This window comes from Polypterus senegalus, chromosome 5, assembly GCF_016835505.1.
Source record: "Polypterus senegalus isolate Bchr_013 chromosome 5, ASM1683550v1, whole genome shotgun sequence".
NCBI lineage: Eukaryota > Metazoa > Chordata > Cladistia > Polypteriformes > Polypteridae > Polypterus > Polypterus senegalus.
In genome coordinates, this window is record NC_053158.1 from 197258772 (window position 1) to 197277473 (window position 18702).

The 18702-nt window shown below is 40.3% G+C and overlaps 1 protein-coding gene across 1 annotated transcript in view; it reads right to left on the reverse strand.

The window, feature by feature from the left end:
• Positions 1 to 13490: 13490 nt before the first annotated feature.
• Positions 13491 to 18702, reverse strand: part of si:dkey-85k15.6 — a 16610-nt gene continuing 11398 nt past the window's right edge. Inside the window, exon 3 of the mRNA XM_039753923.1 lies at positions 13491 to 14089. Coding sequence (XP_039609857.1) covers positions 13588 to 14089 — 502 coding nt within the window. The 3' untranslated portion in view covers positions 13491 to 13587. The remainder of the gene's footprint in view (positions 14090 to 18702) is intronic.

The window sequence follows — 18702 nt, forward strand, 5'->3', positions numbered from 1 at the left end:
CCATCGTAATTATTTGCCCTTCATGATTACAATTAGACAAGATAGCACTCTGTTTCTTCTTACTGGAAAATTTGTCCTTTATTTTTTAAAGACACTAAATAAATAAATATTACTGTATTATGAACAATCTCTTCTCAAATACACACCAGAACGATTAAAGAAAACTAAAGTTAAAGAGAAAGTGCCGTCATATTGTGGCATGTGTTCCCAAAGGTGATCTAAGTTAAAATGCTATTCAAACGTCTGGCTTTACATCAACATTTGTTTAAATTTAAGATCATATTGCATTACTACTTGCAAGTGACAGCTTCACGAAGTCTTTTGGGAGAGATGAATGTGCTCCACAAAGGACTGGGGCGAAGTCCGGATCTGTTCCTGCCTGCTGGGATAAACGTCGTTTCGCTGTCAAACTGCATTAAACTAAGCAGCTGCAGGAAAATATATAAATAAGCAAACAAACAAACAAAATAAATAAATCATAAGTTCGAGTTTATTGTGCCGGATTCAGGGGATCTGTAAAAACCCACATCAAATATATTACATATTCCAAATACATTTTCATTTAACACGATGATTTTTGTCGATATTCACACAATACAATGCATTCTTTCTTATAATTTAAATTTTACATGAAGTAAGTAATGAATCATTTTGTATTTATGGATAATTCTTTCATCTGATACTATACGAGCGTATTTGCACAATTAAGCAGCGCATTCTAATTTCATGATTTCACCTAAACTTTATTTATTTTATTTTTTCCTGCACTTTCTGTGGATAGTTCCTTATATTTTAACAGGTTATGGAAGCTTTCATCACAATGAAAACTTATTAAAGTTTATACGTGATGGATTGATGTCCCGTCCGGGGTCAATTACTGCTTTGCGCCGAATGTTCTTAACAATACAAGTGCCAAAGTGGTTACTCTAGCATGGTATCATAGGGAAATCATTTTTGGTTCCCAAAAGAACTATTTACATGAATGTTACAAAGAGCACCTATTTATGGCTTCGCAGTACAGAGACCTGAATTCGCTTCCCGGGTCCTTCTTGCGTGGAGTTTGCATGTTCTCCCCGTGATTGCGTGGGTTTCCTCCGGGTGCCCCAGTTTCCTCCCACAGTCCAAAGATATGCAGGTTAGGTGCATTGGCGATTCTAAATTGTCCTTAGTGTAATGATTTTGAATGAACACACACACTCGTCTTAACAGAGCTCAGGAGTCACTTTATTTTCACTCGGAACGGAGCACATGTGAACAGAACAGCTAGTCGTGCTTCCGACCTACTAACAACACACGTTATGACGTAATGACGTTTTCTTAAAGGAATACACTCATTACACTTAGTGTGTGTGTCTGTGTGCCCTGCGGTGGACTGGCACCCTGCCCGGGGTGTTCGTGCCTTGCGCCCTGTGCTGGCTGGGATTGAATCCAGCAGACGCCCGTGACCCTGTGTTAGTATATAGCGGGTTGGGGATTGACTGACTGACTGACTGACTGATAAGTAACATAAATAGCTATGAACAGATTTATCAAATACCAGTGGGTCATTGATTTTAAAATTATTCTTGTATCATGCAGTAAAACAGACTAAGTGCTGGCTTTGTTCATCAGTTAGTATCCTGATAGTTTACACATCTAATATGCTTTTTTGTTTTATCCACAAATTAGGAACCTCTCTGCGGCCCAAAGAAATAGTTTCATATGCAGACTACCCTTCCCAGAAAGAAACGATACAACCACATTGCCTAGAAAAACGGAAACATTAAGGAACTATTATTATTATTATTATTATTATTATTATTATTATTATTATTATTATTATTATTATTATTATTATCACGCTTATTTTAACTTTACAAGTACAAATCTTGCAATCGATATTTAACCCTGCACTTCCTATTGTCCAAATGACTTGAAATTTTGCAAACTTACTCACTTCCGAGGACAATACATGAATCAATAATCAGTTTCACTAATTGATCAATTAATCCATGTTAATTATGAAATGAAATTTTTCATATGAAGAATAGTTCGAGATTTCCCCAATAGATGGCGCAAGTAACGGAAAGAAATATTAAAGGAAATGTTTATATATTGATCACAAAATTATACTAAAACAAACCCAAGACTAAAAAGTTGAAAATAATATATATATTATTTTATTTATAAAAGTCTCTTGTAGTGATGCCCCCCGAAGCTTCATTAAAGTGGGTTCAAAGATACTATATATACACATTATTACATGCAGCTGGAAGTGAGTTCAGATAATGGACAGATGAACTCCTGACGTTTTCCTGTGGTAAATACAATAGGCCGGCGCACCTCGCAGTCCATAAATTGGCTGTAATTTTCAAATGAATGAGTGAAGGGATCGATTAATGATTGTTTTGTTTTGTTTCTTTGTTTGTTTGTTTTTTCATTTAGATGGCCATCCATCCATTCAGCACCACTATGAATTTAGAGGGTAGAGGCATTTTTTTTCCTCGATGATCAGGGAGACCCTGAAGACTCTCCGTTACTGGACAAAACCTGAATGGAGTACAATCACAGAGCTCACGAGACCCCACCACTCATTTATACGGGGACATTTTAAAGCCCCTTGTTAACGTTGCACGCTCGTCTGGGGTTTTGGGCGATGAAAACCAAAAAAAAAATCAATGTCAAAGGCGCAGAGACAGTGAATAAGCTATAAGACTGGAAGTAAACACAGTGCTATCCTTTAATGTGAACTTAAATCAATGATCTTGTTAGTTAAAGTTTTACTTTATTCCATTGTTCTAGATTATTGCTATCAAAAGTAATCTTACAATGCATAATCTGTCGTCTCTTTTCTGCATTATAGATCTCTTGTCTTATCTGACATTTTTAAATTCATGAGACATTATCTGCAAAATCACAAAGCAGACAGTGATGCCGCCATTTGGGGGGATACCACTCTCCTGAAAAAAATCCAAACTTTTATAGTTTCAATATAAATATTAAGATACACATCAGTTAACGTAAAATATTTTTTTTCTCTCTTTTTTACCGAATACAGTATATTTCATGTTATTAAGTGTACAAATTATTTGCTTGGATTTATATTAGAATTATTTTTAAAAAGTTAATAATACACAGAAAAAAAACGAAATAAAACCCTTCTACTATATGATGTTTTGTTAAGGCTCAAGTGTTTTGGTTACATTTCTTAACGTTTCTATATATATAAAGCACTATGACCTACATTTTGATACACATACTGTACATATTTATAGGGTTAAACAGAATTATCCATGTAGCTACAGAAGACATTCTATTTCATGTAAGCAAACACTTAATGGAATTTACTGTAAACTTTATAAATTTGGTTCTTTTAATACATTAAGATTTATATTCAGGTGTGTGAATCACCATAAAGTATAAGAAGTGTGAGAGAGGATAACTTTGTTTTTCTTTGCTTATTTATTGCATACTAGCTGAAATACCCAGCGTTGCCCAGAAGGAAAATAAAGGGTTTTTTTTTTATTATTTGAGAAAAATATAATTAAAAAAACACAACTTTAAAAATAAAAATAAATTAACAAACAATGAAGACTCACTAGAGTGGCACGATGGCGCAGTGGCTAGTTCGCTTCCCGGATCCTCCCTGCATGGCGTTTGCATGTTCTCATTGAACATGGGTGGGTTTCCTCCGGGTGCTCCGGTTTCCTCCCACAGTCCAAAGACATGCAGGTTAGGTGCATTGGCGATTCTAAATTGTCCCTAGTGTGTGCTTGGTGTGTGTGTGTGTGATCTGCGGTGGATTGGCACCCTGCCCGGGGTTTGTTTCCTGCCTTGCACCCTGTGTTGGCTGGGATTGGCTCCAGCAGACCCCCGTAACTCTGTAGTTAGGATATAGCATGTTGGATAATGGATGGATGGATGAAGACTCACTAATGTGTTTGTCTTGCCGTCTTGTATGTATGTTATCATCCAGTTGAAGGTCGGAACCCGCCAACTCTATTTAATTTCAAAAGCAACAGGGGCGCCGTGCTGCTCAAACATAAAGAATACTGGTAGTCACCTCCATTTCGCCCTCTGGTGGTCCTTCTCAGTGTTAGGCTGATAACATGCATATATGACCACAAGATCACCCCCAACGTACCCAGAAGGGGGTGAATTAGGGCTGATTTCCTCCAGCCGTTCGGAAGTGATGCTGGCACATACTGTACATACATATACACACGCACATACATTGACTTAATGGGACAGGACAAACTTTAAAAATCAATAGACGTTGGCACTGTATCTGATCGTCTTCAGCTCTGACGAGAAAGCATCCTCCGCATGGGGAGAAATGCACGTGGCCATGATGTCTCTGCCAATCAGCAGCTACCGTATAAAACACACGTAGCTCTGATCTGTCTCTCAAAAAACGTCAAACGTTACTTCTTAACAATCTGTAGATGATGATGTCTGTTGAACAAACATGTATAGAAGCGGAGGCAAGGTGCAGTGCAACACGTGGCGAGACGTAGACAAAAGTTGGGGGGCGCAGTGTGCTAAAAATCGGAATGTGACGTCAGAGTCTCTGTTTACTGTCTACATGGGACAGAAAGCCTGTATGCAGATCGCACGGGGATCGATGTGCGTGCTTCGCTGGTTGATGAATGGTTTGATGTGGTGAAGCAAAATGCCGACATACAGATGCATTCGTGGTGTTTTTATATTCAAGCGTCGCATATTCCCGATCGTAATTACACGATGCATTTTAAAAGTCTCACATAACATCTTTGTGCCGTTTTTTTTTTTAACTTCACAGCAGCAGCATAATGTATAGCGCTGTATTTGAGCCACTGAGAAAAAAATAAAGGACACGGTGAAAACGTATTTTGTGGTTAAAGTGGAAATTTCGGCTTTAATCTCGAATTGTCCACTTTAACCTCGTAGTTTACTTTTTTTTGCAACTTCACATCGGCAACATAATGTATAGCGCTGTATTTGAGCCATTCATCAAACAGCAAAGTCCGCACATCGATCCCCGAAGAATATCCATAGAGGCTTGCTGTCACATGTAGATAGTAAACAGAGACTCTGACGTCACATTCCAACTTTTAGCACACTGCGCCCCCCGACTTTTTGCTGGTACTGCAACTCGCGCACGCATCGCGTTAATTTCTGAGGACCTGCTCAGAGGATGCGTGAAATGAACACTGGGAACGCGTGGCAGCCATGATGCGGGCGCGTACGCGTTCTGAGCGTGAAGTATAAATGAGCCCTAAGGGCCCAGCGTTCATTTCACGCGTCCTCTGAGCAGGTCCTCAGAAATTAACGCGACGCGTGCGCGAGTTGCAGTACCAGCAAAAAGTCGGGGGGCGCAGTGTGCTAAAAGTCGGAATGTGACGTCAGAGTCTCTGTTTACTATCTACATGTGACAGCAAGTCTCTATGGAGATCCTTCGGGGATCGATGTGCGCGCTTTGCTGTTTGATGAATGGTTCAAAGTGTTGAAGCAAAATGCCGACATACAGATGCATTCGTGGTGCTTTTATATTCAAGCGTCGCATATTCCCGATCGCAATGACATTTTAAAAGTCTCACATACCATCTTTTGTGCCGTCTATTTTTTATTTTTTTACTTTACCTGCTGTCAGGTACAAGAAGCTCGTAGCGATTAAAAACTGGGATGACGTTTACGACCGTCTGCTTTACTAATAAAGTAAACTACGAGGTTAAAGTGGACATTTCGAGATTAAAGCCGAAATTTCCACTTTAATCTCAAAATACACGTTTTCACCGTGTCTTTTATTTTTTTCTCAGTGGCTCAAATACAGCGTTATACATTATGTTGCCGATGTGAAGTTGCAAAAAAAAAAAATAGACGGCACTGAGACTTTTAAAATGTATCGTGTCATTACGATCGGGAATATGCGACGCTTGAATATAAAAGCACCACGAACGCATTTGTATGTCGGCATTTTGCTTCACCACATCGAAGCATCCATCCCGTAGGATCGGCATAGAGGCTTTCTGTCACATGTAGATAGTTCCCGAATGTATTGACACGATACATTTTAAAAGTCTCACATACCATCTTTTGTGTCGTCTTTTTAAATTTTTTTATTTTTGCAACTTAACAACAGCAACATAATGTATATAGAGCGTTATATTTGAACCACTGAGAAAAAAATAAAGGGCACGGTGAAAACGTGTATTTTGTGATTAAAGTGGAAATTTCGGCTTTAATCTCGAATTGTCCACTTTAACCTCGTAGTTTACTTTATCATTAAAGCAGACCATCGTAAACGTCATCCCAGTTTTTAATCGCTACGAGCTTCTTGGACCTGACAGCTGCGGCAAGCAGCAAAAGTTCACCACACAGAACAAACTAAATGTCTGATACTCCAACTCTCTGCACATTTAGAATCTTTAGATTCATACTTGATATCACATTCATGATGAAATGCATTAAAGTGTGTATGTTACATTTTACATATAATTTCATTTAAATAATGAATACTGTTAATAATTACACACATGGGGGTGACAAGGTGGCGGAGCAGTAGCACTGCTGTCTCGCAGGGAGTTACGTTGCTGGTATTTCCTGCTTGTATTCCACACTGTGCTCCGGTTTCCTTCCAAAGATAAGCAGATTTGGGGATTTGGTGCCGCTAAAATGACGCTAGTGTATGTGTGCTTGTATTCACCTTGCGATGAGCGGAGACCTCGTCCAGGGATTGTTTCTCAGTCGTGCCCAATGCTTGTTGGAATGGACACATCCCTGGATTGATGGATTTAATCATTAAACATCCTTCTCACAGATATTGCGGTAAGGTGTTATCGGAATTTAATAGGTGTTTTAGGCAATTCACAACACAGAGAAGCCAAACATGTTCTCACCGTGATAATATCTCACACTGCCACCTGGTGGACTCCTCCAGATTTACGTAAAGAACGCGCGCAAGTATAAACACTTCAACGCTTGCGTAGCAGGAGCGTCCTCTGCAGCATGCGTCGCGTCGCGTGAAGTATAAATGAGCCCTAACTCGAACAGAGGCTAGCGTGTGAACGAGGATGCCCCCGCCCCCCCTGCTGTCGACCCACAGCCACTTTGTTGGATTTGCATAAATACATCAGTACCACAAGCGAACCATGGTACTTAGCGCGATGAGAGAAGTCGCAAAATCAACCGGAACGTTCAAACAAATCATAGAAAAGAACCAGATCTAAATCCGTTAAGTAATTTTCTCGTGAAAAGCGGACAGGCATACAAACAGAATGCGCTTGGATCACGAACGTTTTAAAACCGTTTCTTAGAAAGCACCTATAGGCCAAGGGTAAACCTGCATTCCAAATTTTAAGTCCCAAGTCCTCATGGTTTGGGAGATTTCGTGATGAGTGAGTCAGTGGTATTTGGCTTTTACATATATGTTCCACTTCAATATTGCACATTTTGTACATTTGTGTTTCTGAGTGGATAATTTTCTCAAACTAAATAAGGAAAAGGTATTAGAAATAAGCTTGATTAATTAGGCTTAAAAGTCAAGACAGAGGTAAAGAATTTAGGGGTCATTATTGACTCTGACCTAAATTCTAAATCACATATTAATCCGTTTACTAGGACAGCATTTGTTCACTTAAGGAATACAGCAAAAGTTACATCCCTTATAACTTTGCAAGATGCTGAAAATTTCACACATTTGTTTTTAGTAAACTAGATTACTGCAATGCACTCCTCTCAGGACCACCCAAAAAGACATCAATTGGTTGCAACTGGTGGAGAATGCAGCTGCATGAATCTTAACTAGGAAAAGAAAATCCAAGCACATCACACCAGTTTTGATGAAACTACATTGGTTACCCATGTCATTTAGAATTGAATTTCAAATACCGCTTATGGTTTACAAAGCCTTAAATAAACTTGCTCTGTTCTACATTTCAGAATACCTTTCACCTTGCACTCCAAATCAAAATATTAGATCTTCAAATAAGTGTCTGTTTATATTCCAAGGGCTAAACTTAAAAGAAGAGATTAGGCGGCCTTCTGCTGTTAAAATCTGGAATAGTTTGCCAATAAAAAATCACCAGGCTAATAGGGTGGAGTACTTTAAAAACTGCTAAAAACCCATTACTTTAATATGGCTTTCTCATAGCTTCATTTTAGTGTAACCCTGATATTCTGCATATGCATTGAATTATCATTTTTATCATGGCTCTGCAATCCATATTAACTTTCTCTTCTGTTCTTTTTCCAGATCTCTGTGGAAACGATCTGCACCTCCACCACCTGATCAGGGCAGCATGCAGTCCTTACATTGATGGATTGAAGGCCAGGTGTCTACGTGACCATCATCATCAAATTCTTCTATGTGAAGCCTGAAAACCATGAGGACTGATTGAGATCATTTCTGTTAGGTAGAATGCCCAGTGGGGATTGGGTGGTCTTGTGGCCTCAGAACCCCTGCAGTTTTTGTTTTTTGTTGTTTCTGTCCTCCTGACCCTCTGACCTTACTTTATTCTTTGTTATTTAGTACTGCCTAATCTTATTTTTAAATTTCTATTTTTACATACATTTGTATGAAAATGTGCTATATACTGTAACTAAATGTTGTTGTTGAAGGTCACGTGGCCCGGTGGAGATTTTAGGTGATTTGTGTGGTATTTCCTTATTTCTTTCTTTTGTGGAACTTTTTTATTACACTGAGTGGGATTATTATTTAAATGTGTTTTGCAGTTTTATCACTATTAATGGGTGTTTTTGTGGTGTTTTTATATTTCGACTGTGATGTTCATCACCATCACTTTGGAAGATCTAATTTAGCCTGTGTCATTTGTGCCATACTGGGACCAATTGTGAGGCAAGGGAGGCAGGACTTCCACTTTTTAAGGGCCGGCCAGCAGTGTTTGTGGTGTGTGGGACCCTGGGTTGAACATGCAGATGTTTGTGTGCAGCACCATGAGACCAAGTGCTGCTTTTTTGCCTTTCCAAATTTCCAAATGATTTACGCTGAATTCTTTCAGTGGGTGCTTTGTCTGATCTGACAAAATCCAGGATGGATGGTACAACTAGCACAAAGGAGAGAGGTGCAGCAAGTGAGATAAGAGATCAGGGAATCGACCTGCTTGTATTTCCAATCGACTTCTTCATGTTGTCTGGGTTTTCAACATACTTGAGGCCCAGAAGATGTGAGTATCCCCATTGTTGTCTTCTTTGTGAAGATGTAGACACTTACCGTAGCTTCCCGTGTTCACTGTTGATTAGAGTGGAGAACCCTATTATTGCAATGTGTGTGTGTCGTTTTAGGAGCTGATGGAGAAGAGTGGGAAGCCGTCCCTTGAGATGAGCTTTTGTGAAGGATCACCTCTGGATGCGGGTTTAAGCCGAACAAATAAAGATGTTTGTGCCTGCAACTGCCAGGATTTTGCACAAAATGGATGAGAAACAGAGACTGTGACCAGCAAGTATTTGTTCAAATGCAATTTGCATTGGTATTGAATTGTTCTCTTCTGTTTTATGCAGTAAATGTTGATGATGTTCATACATTTTTTAAAATCTGGTTATTAAGCTTGTATTTTGAATTGTTACCTATGGTGGTTGCTCATCCTTGTAAAGAGAAAAGAACCGGTGCTTAGTAGCAGTCTGGAGAATAACTTAATTTTAGGTACCAGTTTTTTCCCCCCTTAAGAGGGTGGCCTAGTCGATCAGTTATTCTTTGGGTATTGAGTGGGGTGGATATATATATTGTCACACACGCACATTTAGGAGGCAGTCAAAAAGCCTAAAGGTGAGTGTAACATCAAGAGACAATAGGAAAACCGAAGTCCTTCCATTTCCAGGTTCCAAAATGGCTGCCAAGACACCACTTCCAGCCAATATGGATGACCACTTCTGGGTCCGGTCAGAATGACGTCACTTCCAGCTCCTGAATTCAACATCATTTCCTGCCAACCACTTCCTGCTTTCATTACCATTCTGTATATAAACGCCATTTTGTTTCATGTACTTTGTCAATTGCTACCATTACAGTACTTTTGATCATTTCAACCGTTTTTTTTTTTGTCTTAATTTTTTTTTCCGTTGGACAATATACGGGGGCGGTCCCCAAAATTTTGTTTTTGTGGAGCATCTTTTTTCTTTATATTCCACTATATATACATATATAGTATAATATAGTTCCCCCTTCACAGTCATATACATATATATAAAAATTGATTGACTTTGAGGGCCAAATTGTGATGGCTAGACCTGTGGGTCAGAGAATTGCAAAAGTCTGGTCTTGTAAGGTGTTCCTGGTATGCAGTGGTTAGTACCTACCCAAGTGGTCCAAGCAAGGACAACTGGTGAACCAGCAACAGGGTCACAGGCAACCAAAGCTCATTGATGCGCATGGGGAGTGAAGGCTAGCCTATCTGGTCTGATCCCACAGAAGAGTGACAGTAGCACAGATTGCTGAAAAACTTAATACTGGCCATGAGAGAAAGGTGTCAGATTACACAGTGCATTACAGCTTGTTGTGTGTTGGGCTACATAGCCACAAATCAGTCAGACCCCTGTCCAAGGCAAAAGTACCTAAAATGTGCACATGGCCATCAAAATTGGACCATGAAGCAATGGAAGAAGGTAGACAGATCTGAGAAATCATTTTCTTTTAGGTCAAGTCCATCATTTACCTGGGGAAGAGATGATAGCAGAACACACTATGGGAAGAAGGTATGCCAGCTCAGGCAGTGTGGTGCTTTCGGCAATGTTCTGCTGGGAAATCTTAACTCCTGGCATTCATATGGATGTTACTTTGACACGTACCACTTACCTAAAGATTGTTGCAAACCACATACACCCCGTCAAGGCAACAGCATTTCTTGATGGTGGTGGTCTCTTTCAGCAGAATAATGCTCCCTGCCACTCTGCAAAAATTGTTATGGAATTGGACTTGGTCTCCAAATTTTCCAGATCTAAACCCAATTGAGCATATGTGGGGTGTGCTGGAAAAACAAGTTTGATCCATGGAGTCTCCACCTCACAAACTTTCAGGACTGAAAGAATCTAATGCTAACATCTTGTTAAAAGATATAAACAGGACACCTTCAGAGGTCATGCAGAGTCCAAGCTTAGATGGGTCAGAGCTGTTTTGGTGGCATGAGAGGGACCTACATAATATTAGGTAGGTGTTTATAATGTGGTGGCTGATCAGTGTGTACAGTATATACAGTACAGGCCAAAAGTTTGGACACACTTCCTCATTCGATGTGTTTTCTTTATTTTCATGACCATTTCCAGCACTCCATCACTCTCCTTCTTGGTCAAATAGCCCTTACACAGCCTGGAGGTGTGTTTGGGGTCATTGTCCTGTTGAAAAATAAATGATCGTCCAACTAACCTGACTTCTGCATAACACAACTGCTGGTCCCAACCCCATTGATAAAGCAAGAAATTCCACTAAATAACCCTGATAAGGCACACCTGTGAAGTGAAAACCATTTCAGGTGACTACCTGTTGAAGCTCATCGAGAGAATGCCAAGAGTGTGCAAAGCAGTAATCAGAGCAAAGGGTGGCTATTTTGAAGAAACTAGAATATAAAACATGTTTTCAGTTATTTCACCTGTTTTTGTTAAGTACATAACTCCACATGTGTTCATTCATAGTTTTGATGCCTTCAGTGAGAATCTAGCAATGTAAATGGTCATGAAAATCAAGAAAACACATTGAATGAGGAGCTGTGTCCAAAGTTTTGGCCTGTACTGTATATGATAAAGTTCCTGCCAAATAATACAAAGGGTACACGGCCTGTGTTTTGCCCTAATTGGGGCTCATCAGGCGTACACATCTTTGCTTCCCTTACTGGGATCAAATTTCGGATGTCTTTGCCTGAGGCGAAGCTTCTGACTGTTTGCCATGGCAGCTGGTTCACTTATTTGACAGGGTGAAGTATTACATTCATAGGTCTGAATCTATAAAAGTAGCATTTTTCGTGCTTTATTTTATTTTTCCATATGAAATGTTTTATTTAAATATTATAGTAATATTATACTAAAGGGGAGAGGAGAATTGAGGAGGTTAGTCTTGATCGCAGCATTTACATTATCTCAGTCAGGAATTGCAATATTTTTGGTTGTTCCAGCTTGCACTTGATCTACCCACTTAAGTTCTGCTCAGTTTCTGGTTATGTTTTCTTTAATTGGTTTTTAAGATAACTTTATTTTGAAGTAATATAGACAGATCTGTGCATGGTTGATTTAAACAGGTCTACTGCATACAACAAAAGAAAATGAAAATGTATCTTCATGTCTATTTATTTGAAAGCTTGCTGCTCCATAATAATTCAGACATTACAAACAGTCCCCAAAGTGCAGCCCAGAACATTCTGTATTGTGTCTTTATTCTTTTCTGCTGGGTATCTTGTGATGTGACTTTAATGTAATAATGCAAACTGCACAGTCTCTGGCACTGTCACTGTTACTTGTATTTTCTATAAAATTATACTGGTATTTCTTTCATGTGTGAAAATCTAATAAGTTAATAAGTTAATTTACACTGAATTATACCTGGCAAATATTAGAATTGGAAAAATGAATAAAAAATACATTAAAAAGTTAAAGACTACATCTCTCTGAAGGAAACAAGACATTAATTATTGAATGCATATCGAAAACAATTATGGATTCTTTTTCCTCCCTAACACCCTATTTTATTTATATGAACAACATTTGACCCAGAAACTCTCAAAGAGACTTTTATATTTGTAAATAAGTTGTTTATGTTACATAAATGTTAAACAAAATACTTATGATTAAAGAAGAAAAAACTTCACAATATATATATATATATATATATATATATATATATATATATATATATATATATATATATATACACACACACACACACAGTATATATATGTATATATGTGGATATGTATATATGTTATATATATATATCCATCCATTATCCATCGCTTATCCAAGGTCGGGTCGCGGTGGCAGCAGCCTAAGCAGGGAAGCCCAGACCTCCCCTCCCCGGCCACCTCCTCCAGCTCCTCTGGGGGGACCTCGAGGCGTTCCCAGGCCAGCCGGGAGATATAATCCCTCCAGCGTGTCCTGGGTCTGCCCCGTGGCCTTCTCCCAGTGGGACATGCCCGGAACACCCCCCCAGGGAGGTGTCCAGGGAGCATCCTGACCAGATGTCCAAACCACCTCAACTGACTCCTCTCAATGCGGAGGAGCAGCGACTCTACTCCGAGTCTCTTCTGGATAACTGAACTCCTCACCCTATCTCTAAGGGAAAGCATGTAGCTCTTTTTTCAGTATATTAATTACTATTCATCTGATCACTCTTCATAACATTCTGGAGTATATGCAAATTGCCATCATAAAAACTGAGGCAGCAAAGTTTGTGAAAATAAATATTTGTGATTCAAAACTTTATTCTCAAAACTTTTGGCCACGACTGTATTTAAGGAAGAAGTCTAGGCTTTCCTTGTTATTGCAAGATAAAAAGAGGAATTAAATGAAAATAAAGCAATTCTACCTCATGAGTAGTTTGTCACACTGTTATTTTGTTTTGCAGTCCCACTCTTAACACAGCAAAATCAAAAGTGTTACATGCTTTACATGCTTTTAATATTTCCCTGCTTAATAAAAGTCGATGGATTCACTGACACTGTCACAGATAGCTTTCAGGCGGGCATTCTCTTCTTTCAGTTCCTTGATCATTGGCTCAACATGCGACTGGAAGAGCTCCAGATTCTTTTGATTGCATAGATATTGGGTGATATCATGTAAAATATTAATTAATGGATCAAACAAAATGACGATCCTGGTTTGCATCTCCGCTGCCTGAATTTTCCCAGCCAGTGTGCTCAAGTAAGAGGTGGCATCCTTCAGCTTCTTCTGAACCTCACCCATCTCCAGGCGATCCTGAGACAGGCTCTTCAACTCACATGCAATTTCCTGCAAGCGCTCACTGATTAAATCAATATCTTTTTTTTGGAGATTTATTTTCATTTTGTAATCCGAGATATTTGCCTTATGCTTAGCAGCTGCACTTTTCCAACTGTCTACATTTTCTTGAGCAATTCTCGCAGCCTCCTCAGCATTTCCATGGCCGTGTGACCAACACCAACCATTATTGATCCTGTAAATGAATAAATCAGAGTGGATACACTTGTTTAAATATAAATGCACAGAGACACATTTTAACATTTAAGCATGAAAAGCATGAATATCTCATTTAGTGGAAAAGAGGGTGGTATCCATTAGAAAAATACTATAAAACTTACAGAACTGTGCCACAGCAGATTACACTGACAGCCACAATGTAAAAACAATACCTGTAAACCTGCACATAACAGAACCAGTGCTAATGACTGAGGTCCAACCATTAAAAACTGGAATGTTTCTATTCCAAGATAATCCAACCACACAGAAAAGTCAACACCCAAGATTCTCATCCTACAAGCACAGCACAATTAAATAGCCAAATGTCCTACTGAAAATATTCTGTAATAATTAAGGTTGAGATTGATCATTTCCCACTGGGGCTTAATACATCTTTTCTCTGAAAATTATAAATCTGATATTTTTTGAATGTCAAGTTTAAATAATGTACCCAAAATACTCTGCAAATAAAATCTCCCAATGCTTCTTAACACTAGTGCCTGATTCAAGTAGTCACTCAGTAAGTCCATGACCAACCCACAATTACTCTAAGCTGTAATTCAATACCCAGCAGTGAAAATAAATGCATTAGAATAGCTTCACCGTTCTTCACGTGATGGCTCTCTCTTCATCTTTATCTTTGGTTTTAAAGTTGGATCAGTAGGAGTGCACGGCAGTAATCTAGTCAGCTAAAAGCAAAAGCATTAATTAATTTTTCAGCAAATCTGAAAATTTGCTAAACAAAACCTGCCCAGTTTCCCTCACCTCCCACCTACCTCTATTCGAGAAAAAATATTGAACAATCTTGAGGACTCATACGGCATCTTCTTAATACATAAAAACATTTTACAGTCCCTCCCTTTCAAAGACCACAGAGTACAGTGGGAAAAGGATCTCTCACTCAATATCTCAGAAAAGGAGTGGAAGGTAGCAACGTAAATCCGCAAGTGAAGCAGCAGAGAAAGCCTCAAGGTGGCTTTGGATGAAGAGGGCTAATCCATGGGATATCTACTGGGATAGAAGTTGGGGAGTGATCAACCCCGGCTGGGTCGCCTGAGCGAGGGTGTATGATGTTGCGAGACCGAAATGCCGGATGACCTCAGGATACATCACTGATGATGTGTCCTAGTGCATCCAGGTGATGTTTCTTATATAGAGCTCCATATGCACAAAGCATACAATTAATCAACTTAAAATTATATATTGAGCACATCTGTCTCCATTTAAAATTGTCCAAATTCTTTCCAGTGCAAGATTCAACCTGCAAACGTTACAATCGAGTTCCAGCCTCACTGGGTCACATGTTTTGGGCCTGCACCAAATTAACATCATTTTGGACCAAAATCTTTAAATTCCTTTCAGACAGCCTTGGTGTCACCATCCCTCCTAACCCATTAACAGCTGTGTGTGGTGGGCACACAGAGGGGCTTAAGGTGGAGAAGGACAAACAGACTGGAATGGCCTTTACTTCACAATTGGCACGTAGACTTGTCTTGCTCAATTGGAAGAATCTCACCGAATTTAAGTCAATGGATAACTGATGTTATAGACTATTTGAAACTGGAAAAAATCAAATTATCACTTAGAGGATCTGTACAAAACTTTTTCAAAACCTGGCAGGATCTAATCAATAAGCATTTAAACTGAGGAAGCGGATTCTCTCCACTTTTTTTATTTTTTTATTCATGTATTAATTTATCTACTTGCTTATTTTTACTAGTTTAAAGTTTTACTTTCCTGGCCTAGCTCTCTTTCTCATGGGTGGGGGTTGATTTGTATTGAACCTAGTTTTGTTAGACTTGACTTACTTGTATGGAATGTTATTTGATTTTAATAAAATCAATATAATACTAAAAAAATCATCATCTTACAGTGTTCTAAGAGGTCTAACTGTTCAAATGTTCCTTAAATGGAAAATTGCAACGCTAATAATCTGGTTAATGTGAGATTTAAAGATAAGGTCAGAGTTCATGATTACACATAAATTTCTTATTTCCACCTTGACTTTAAATGTAATTCACGTCCACAATGTTTTATACGGTGGATCACAAGGATCTATTTTGGGCCTGCTGCTTTTTCAATCTACATCCTTCCATGACACCAAATTATATTGAAACACAAAGTTACCTACCATAGTTATGTAGATGACATGCAGCTTTATCCTCTTTAATAAAACCCCTGTGTGCGTCCAGAGGTCAGGGGTGTCTGTGTGTGTGTGTCTTCTGGTGAAGTGCGCATGCGCAGAGCCGCGCTGCGCATCGCACAGTGCCCCGTGCATGCGCACGGCACCGTGGACGTACACACACTGGAAGCTGGGCACACAGTGAATGGCCTAGCTGCGGCCGCGCATGATAAGCAAATAAAGAACATCATTGCTGGGGAGAATGCTGATTGGATAGTCGCGGCTGTGCACATAAAATCCATTGCTGGGGAGACAAGACATACAGTAATCAGTTGCACGCCAGCACAGATTCAAATACTTGCTGCGGAGCTGAACACTACTTGCTGGGGAGACGCCACATGCACGATTATCAGCTGCACGCCAAATATTACATCAGTTGCTGGTGAGACTCTGCTGATTGCCCACTGTTGTGATAGATAGATATAGATAGAGATAGATAGATAGATAGCTAGCTAGCCCCGGGTGGAATTGAAGAGTCGCATAGTGTGGGGGAGGAACGATCTCCTCAGTCTGTCAGTGGAGCAGGACGGTGACAAAAGTCTGTCACTGAAGCTACTCCTCTGCCTGGAAATGACACTATTCAGTGGATGCAGTGGAGTCTTCATGATTGACAGGAGTTTGCTCAGTGCCCGTAGCTCTGCCACAGATGTTAAACTGTCCAACTTTACTCCTACAATAGAGCCTGCCTTCTTAACAAGTTTGTCCAGGCGTGAGGCGTCTTTCATCTTTATGCTGCCTTCCCAGCACACCACCGCGTAAAAGAGGGCACTCGCCACAACCGTCTGGTAGAACATCTGCAGCATCTTATTGCAGATGTTGAAGGACGCCAACCTTCTAAGAAAGTATAGTCGACTCTGACCTTTCTTGCACAGAGCATCAGTATTGGCAGTCCAGTCCAATTTGTCATCCAGCTGCACTCCCAGATATTTAAAGGTCTGCACCCTCTGCACAGTCACCTCTGATGATCACAGGGTCCATGAGGGGCCTAGGCCTCCTAAAATCCACCACCAGCTCCTTGGTCTTGCTGGTGTTAAGGTGTAAGTGGTTTGAGTCACACCATTTAACAAAGTCTTTGATTAGCTTCCTATACTCCTCCTCCTGCCCACTCCTGATGCAGCCCACAATAGCAGTGTCGTCAGAGAACTTTTGCACGTGGCAGGACTCCGAGTCATATTGGAAGTTTGATGTATATAGATTGAACAGGACCGGAGAAAGTACAGTCCCCTGCGGCGCTCCTGTGTTGCTGACCACAATGTCAGACCTGCTGTTCCTGACACGCACATACTGAGGTCTGTCTGTAAGATAGTCCACGATCCATGCCACCAGGCATGAATCTACTCCCATCTCAGTCAGCTTGTCTCTAAGGAGCAGAGGTTGGATGGTGTTGAAGGCGCTAGAGAAGTCCAAAAACATAATTCTTACAGCACCACTGCCTCTGTCCAAGTGGGAAAGGGATTGGTGTAGCATATAGATGGCATCCTCCGCTCCCACCTTCTCCTGGTATGCGAACTGCAGAGGGTCGAAGGCGTTGCAGACCTGTGGCCTCAGGTGGTGAAGCAGCAGCTGCTCCATGGTCTTTATCAGATGTGACGTCAGAGCAACAGGCCAGAAGTCAATCAGCTCACTAGGACGTGATACCTTTGGGACTGGGGTGATACAAGATGTTTTCCAAAGCCTTGGGACTCTCCCCTGTTCCAGGCTCAGGTTGAAGATGCGCTGTAGAGGACTCCTCAGCTCCAATGCACAGGCCTTCAGCAGTCGTGGCGATACTCCATCTGGACCCGCTGCTTTGCTGGCACAAAGTCTACTCCGCTCTCTGCTCACCTACGCTGCTGTAATTGTGGGTGGGGATGTCTCTGCTATGATGGTATCAGCAGAAGGATGGGTGGAGGGTGCAGTACTCCGAGGTAAGAGTGGGTTAGGGTGATCAAACCAATTAAAGAAGTTGTTCATTTGGTTTGCTCCCCACTTCGAGCTGCAGCCAATGATAATCTTCATCCCATCCCACACTTCCTTCATGCTGTTATTCTGCAACTTCTGCTCCAGCTTTCTCTGTACTGCTCTTTCGCCCTGAGCTGGACTCGGAGTTCCTTCTGCACGCGCTTGAGCTCATGCTGATCACCGCCTTTAAAAGCCCTTTTCTTCTGGTTTAAAAGGCCTTTGATGTCACTTGTAATCCATGGCTTGTTATTAGCATAGCAGTTACTGTTCTTACTGGAACTACAATGTCCATACAGAAGTTGATGTAATCAGTTGTGCAGTCAACAGTAGATCAGTATATCAGTAGAGCAGTATATCCCAGTCTGTAGTTCCAAAGCAGTCTCTCAGAGCCTGCTCTGCGCCAAGGATATCGCGCATTAGTCGAGGTACGGCTGCAATTCTTGAGAGACGACCTACCAGAAATTACT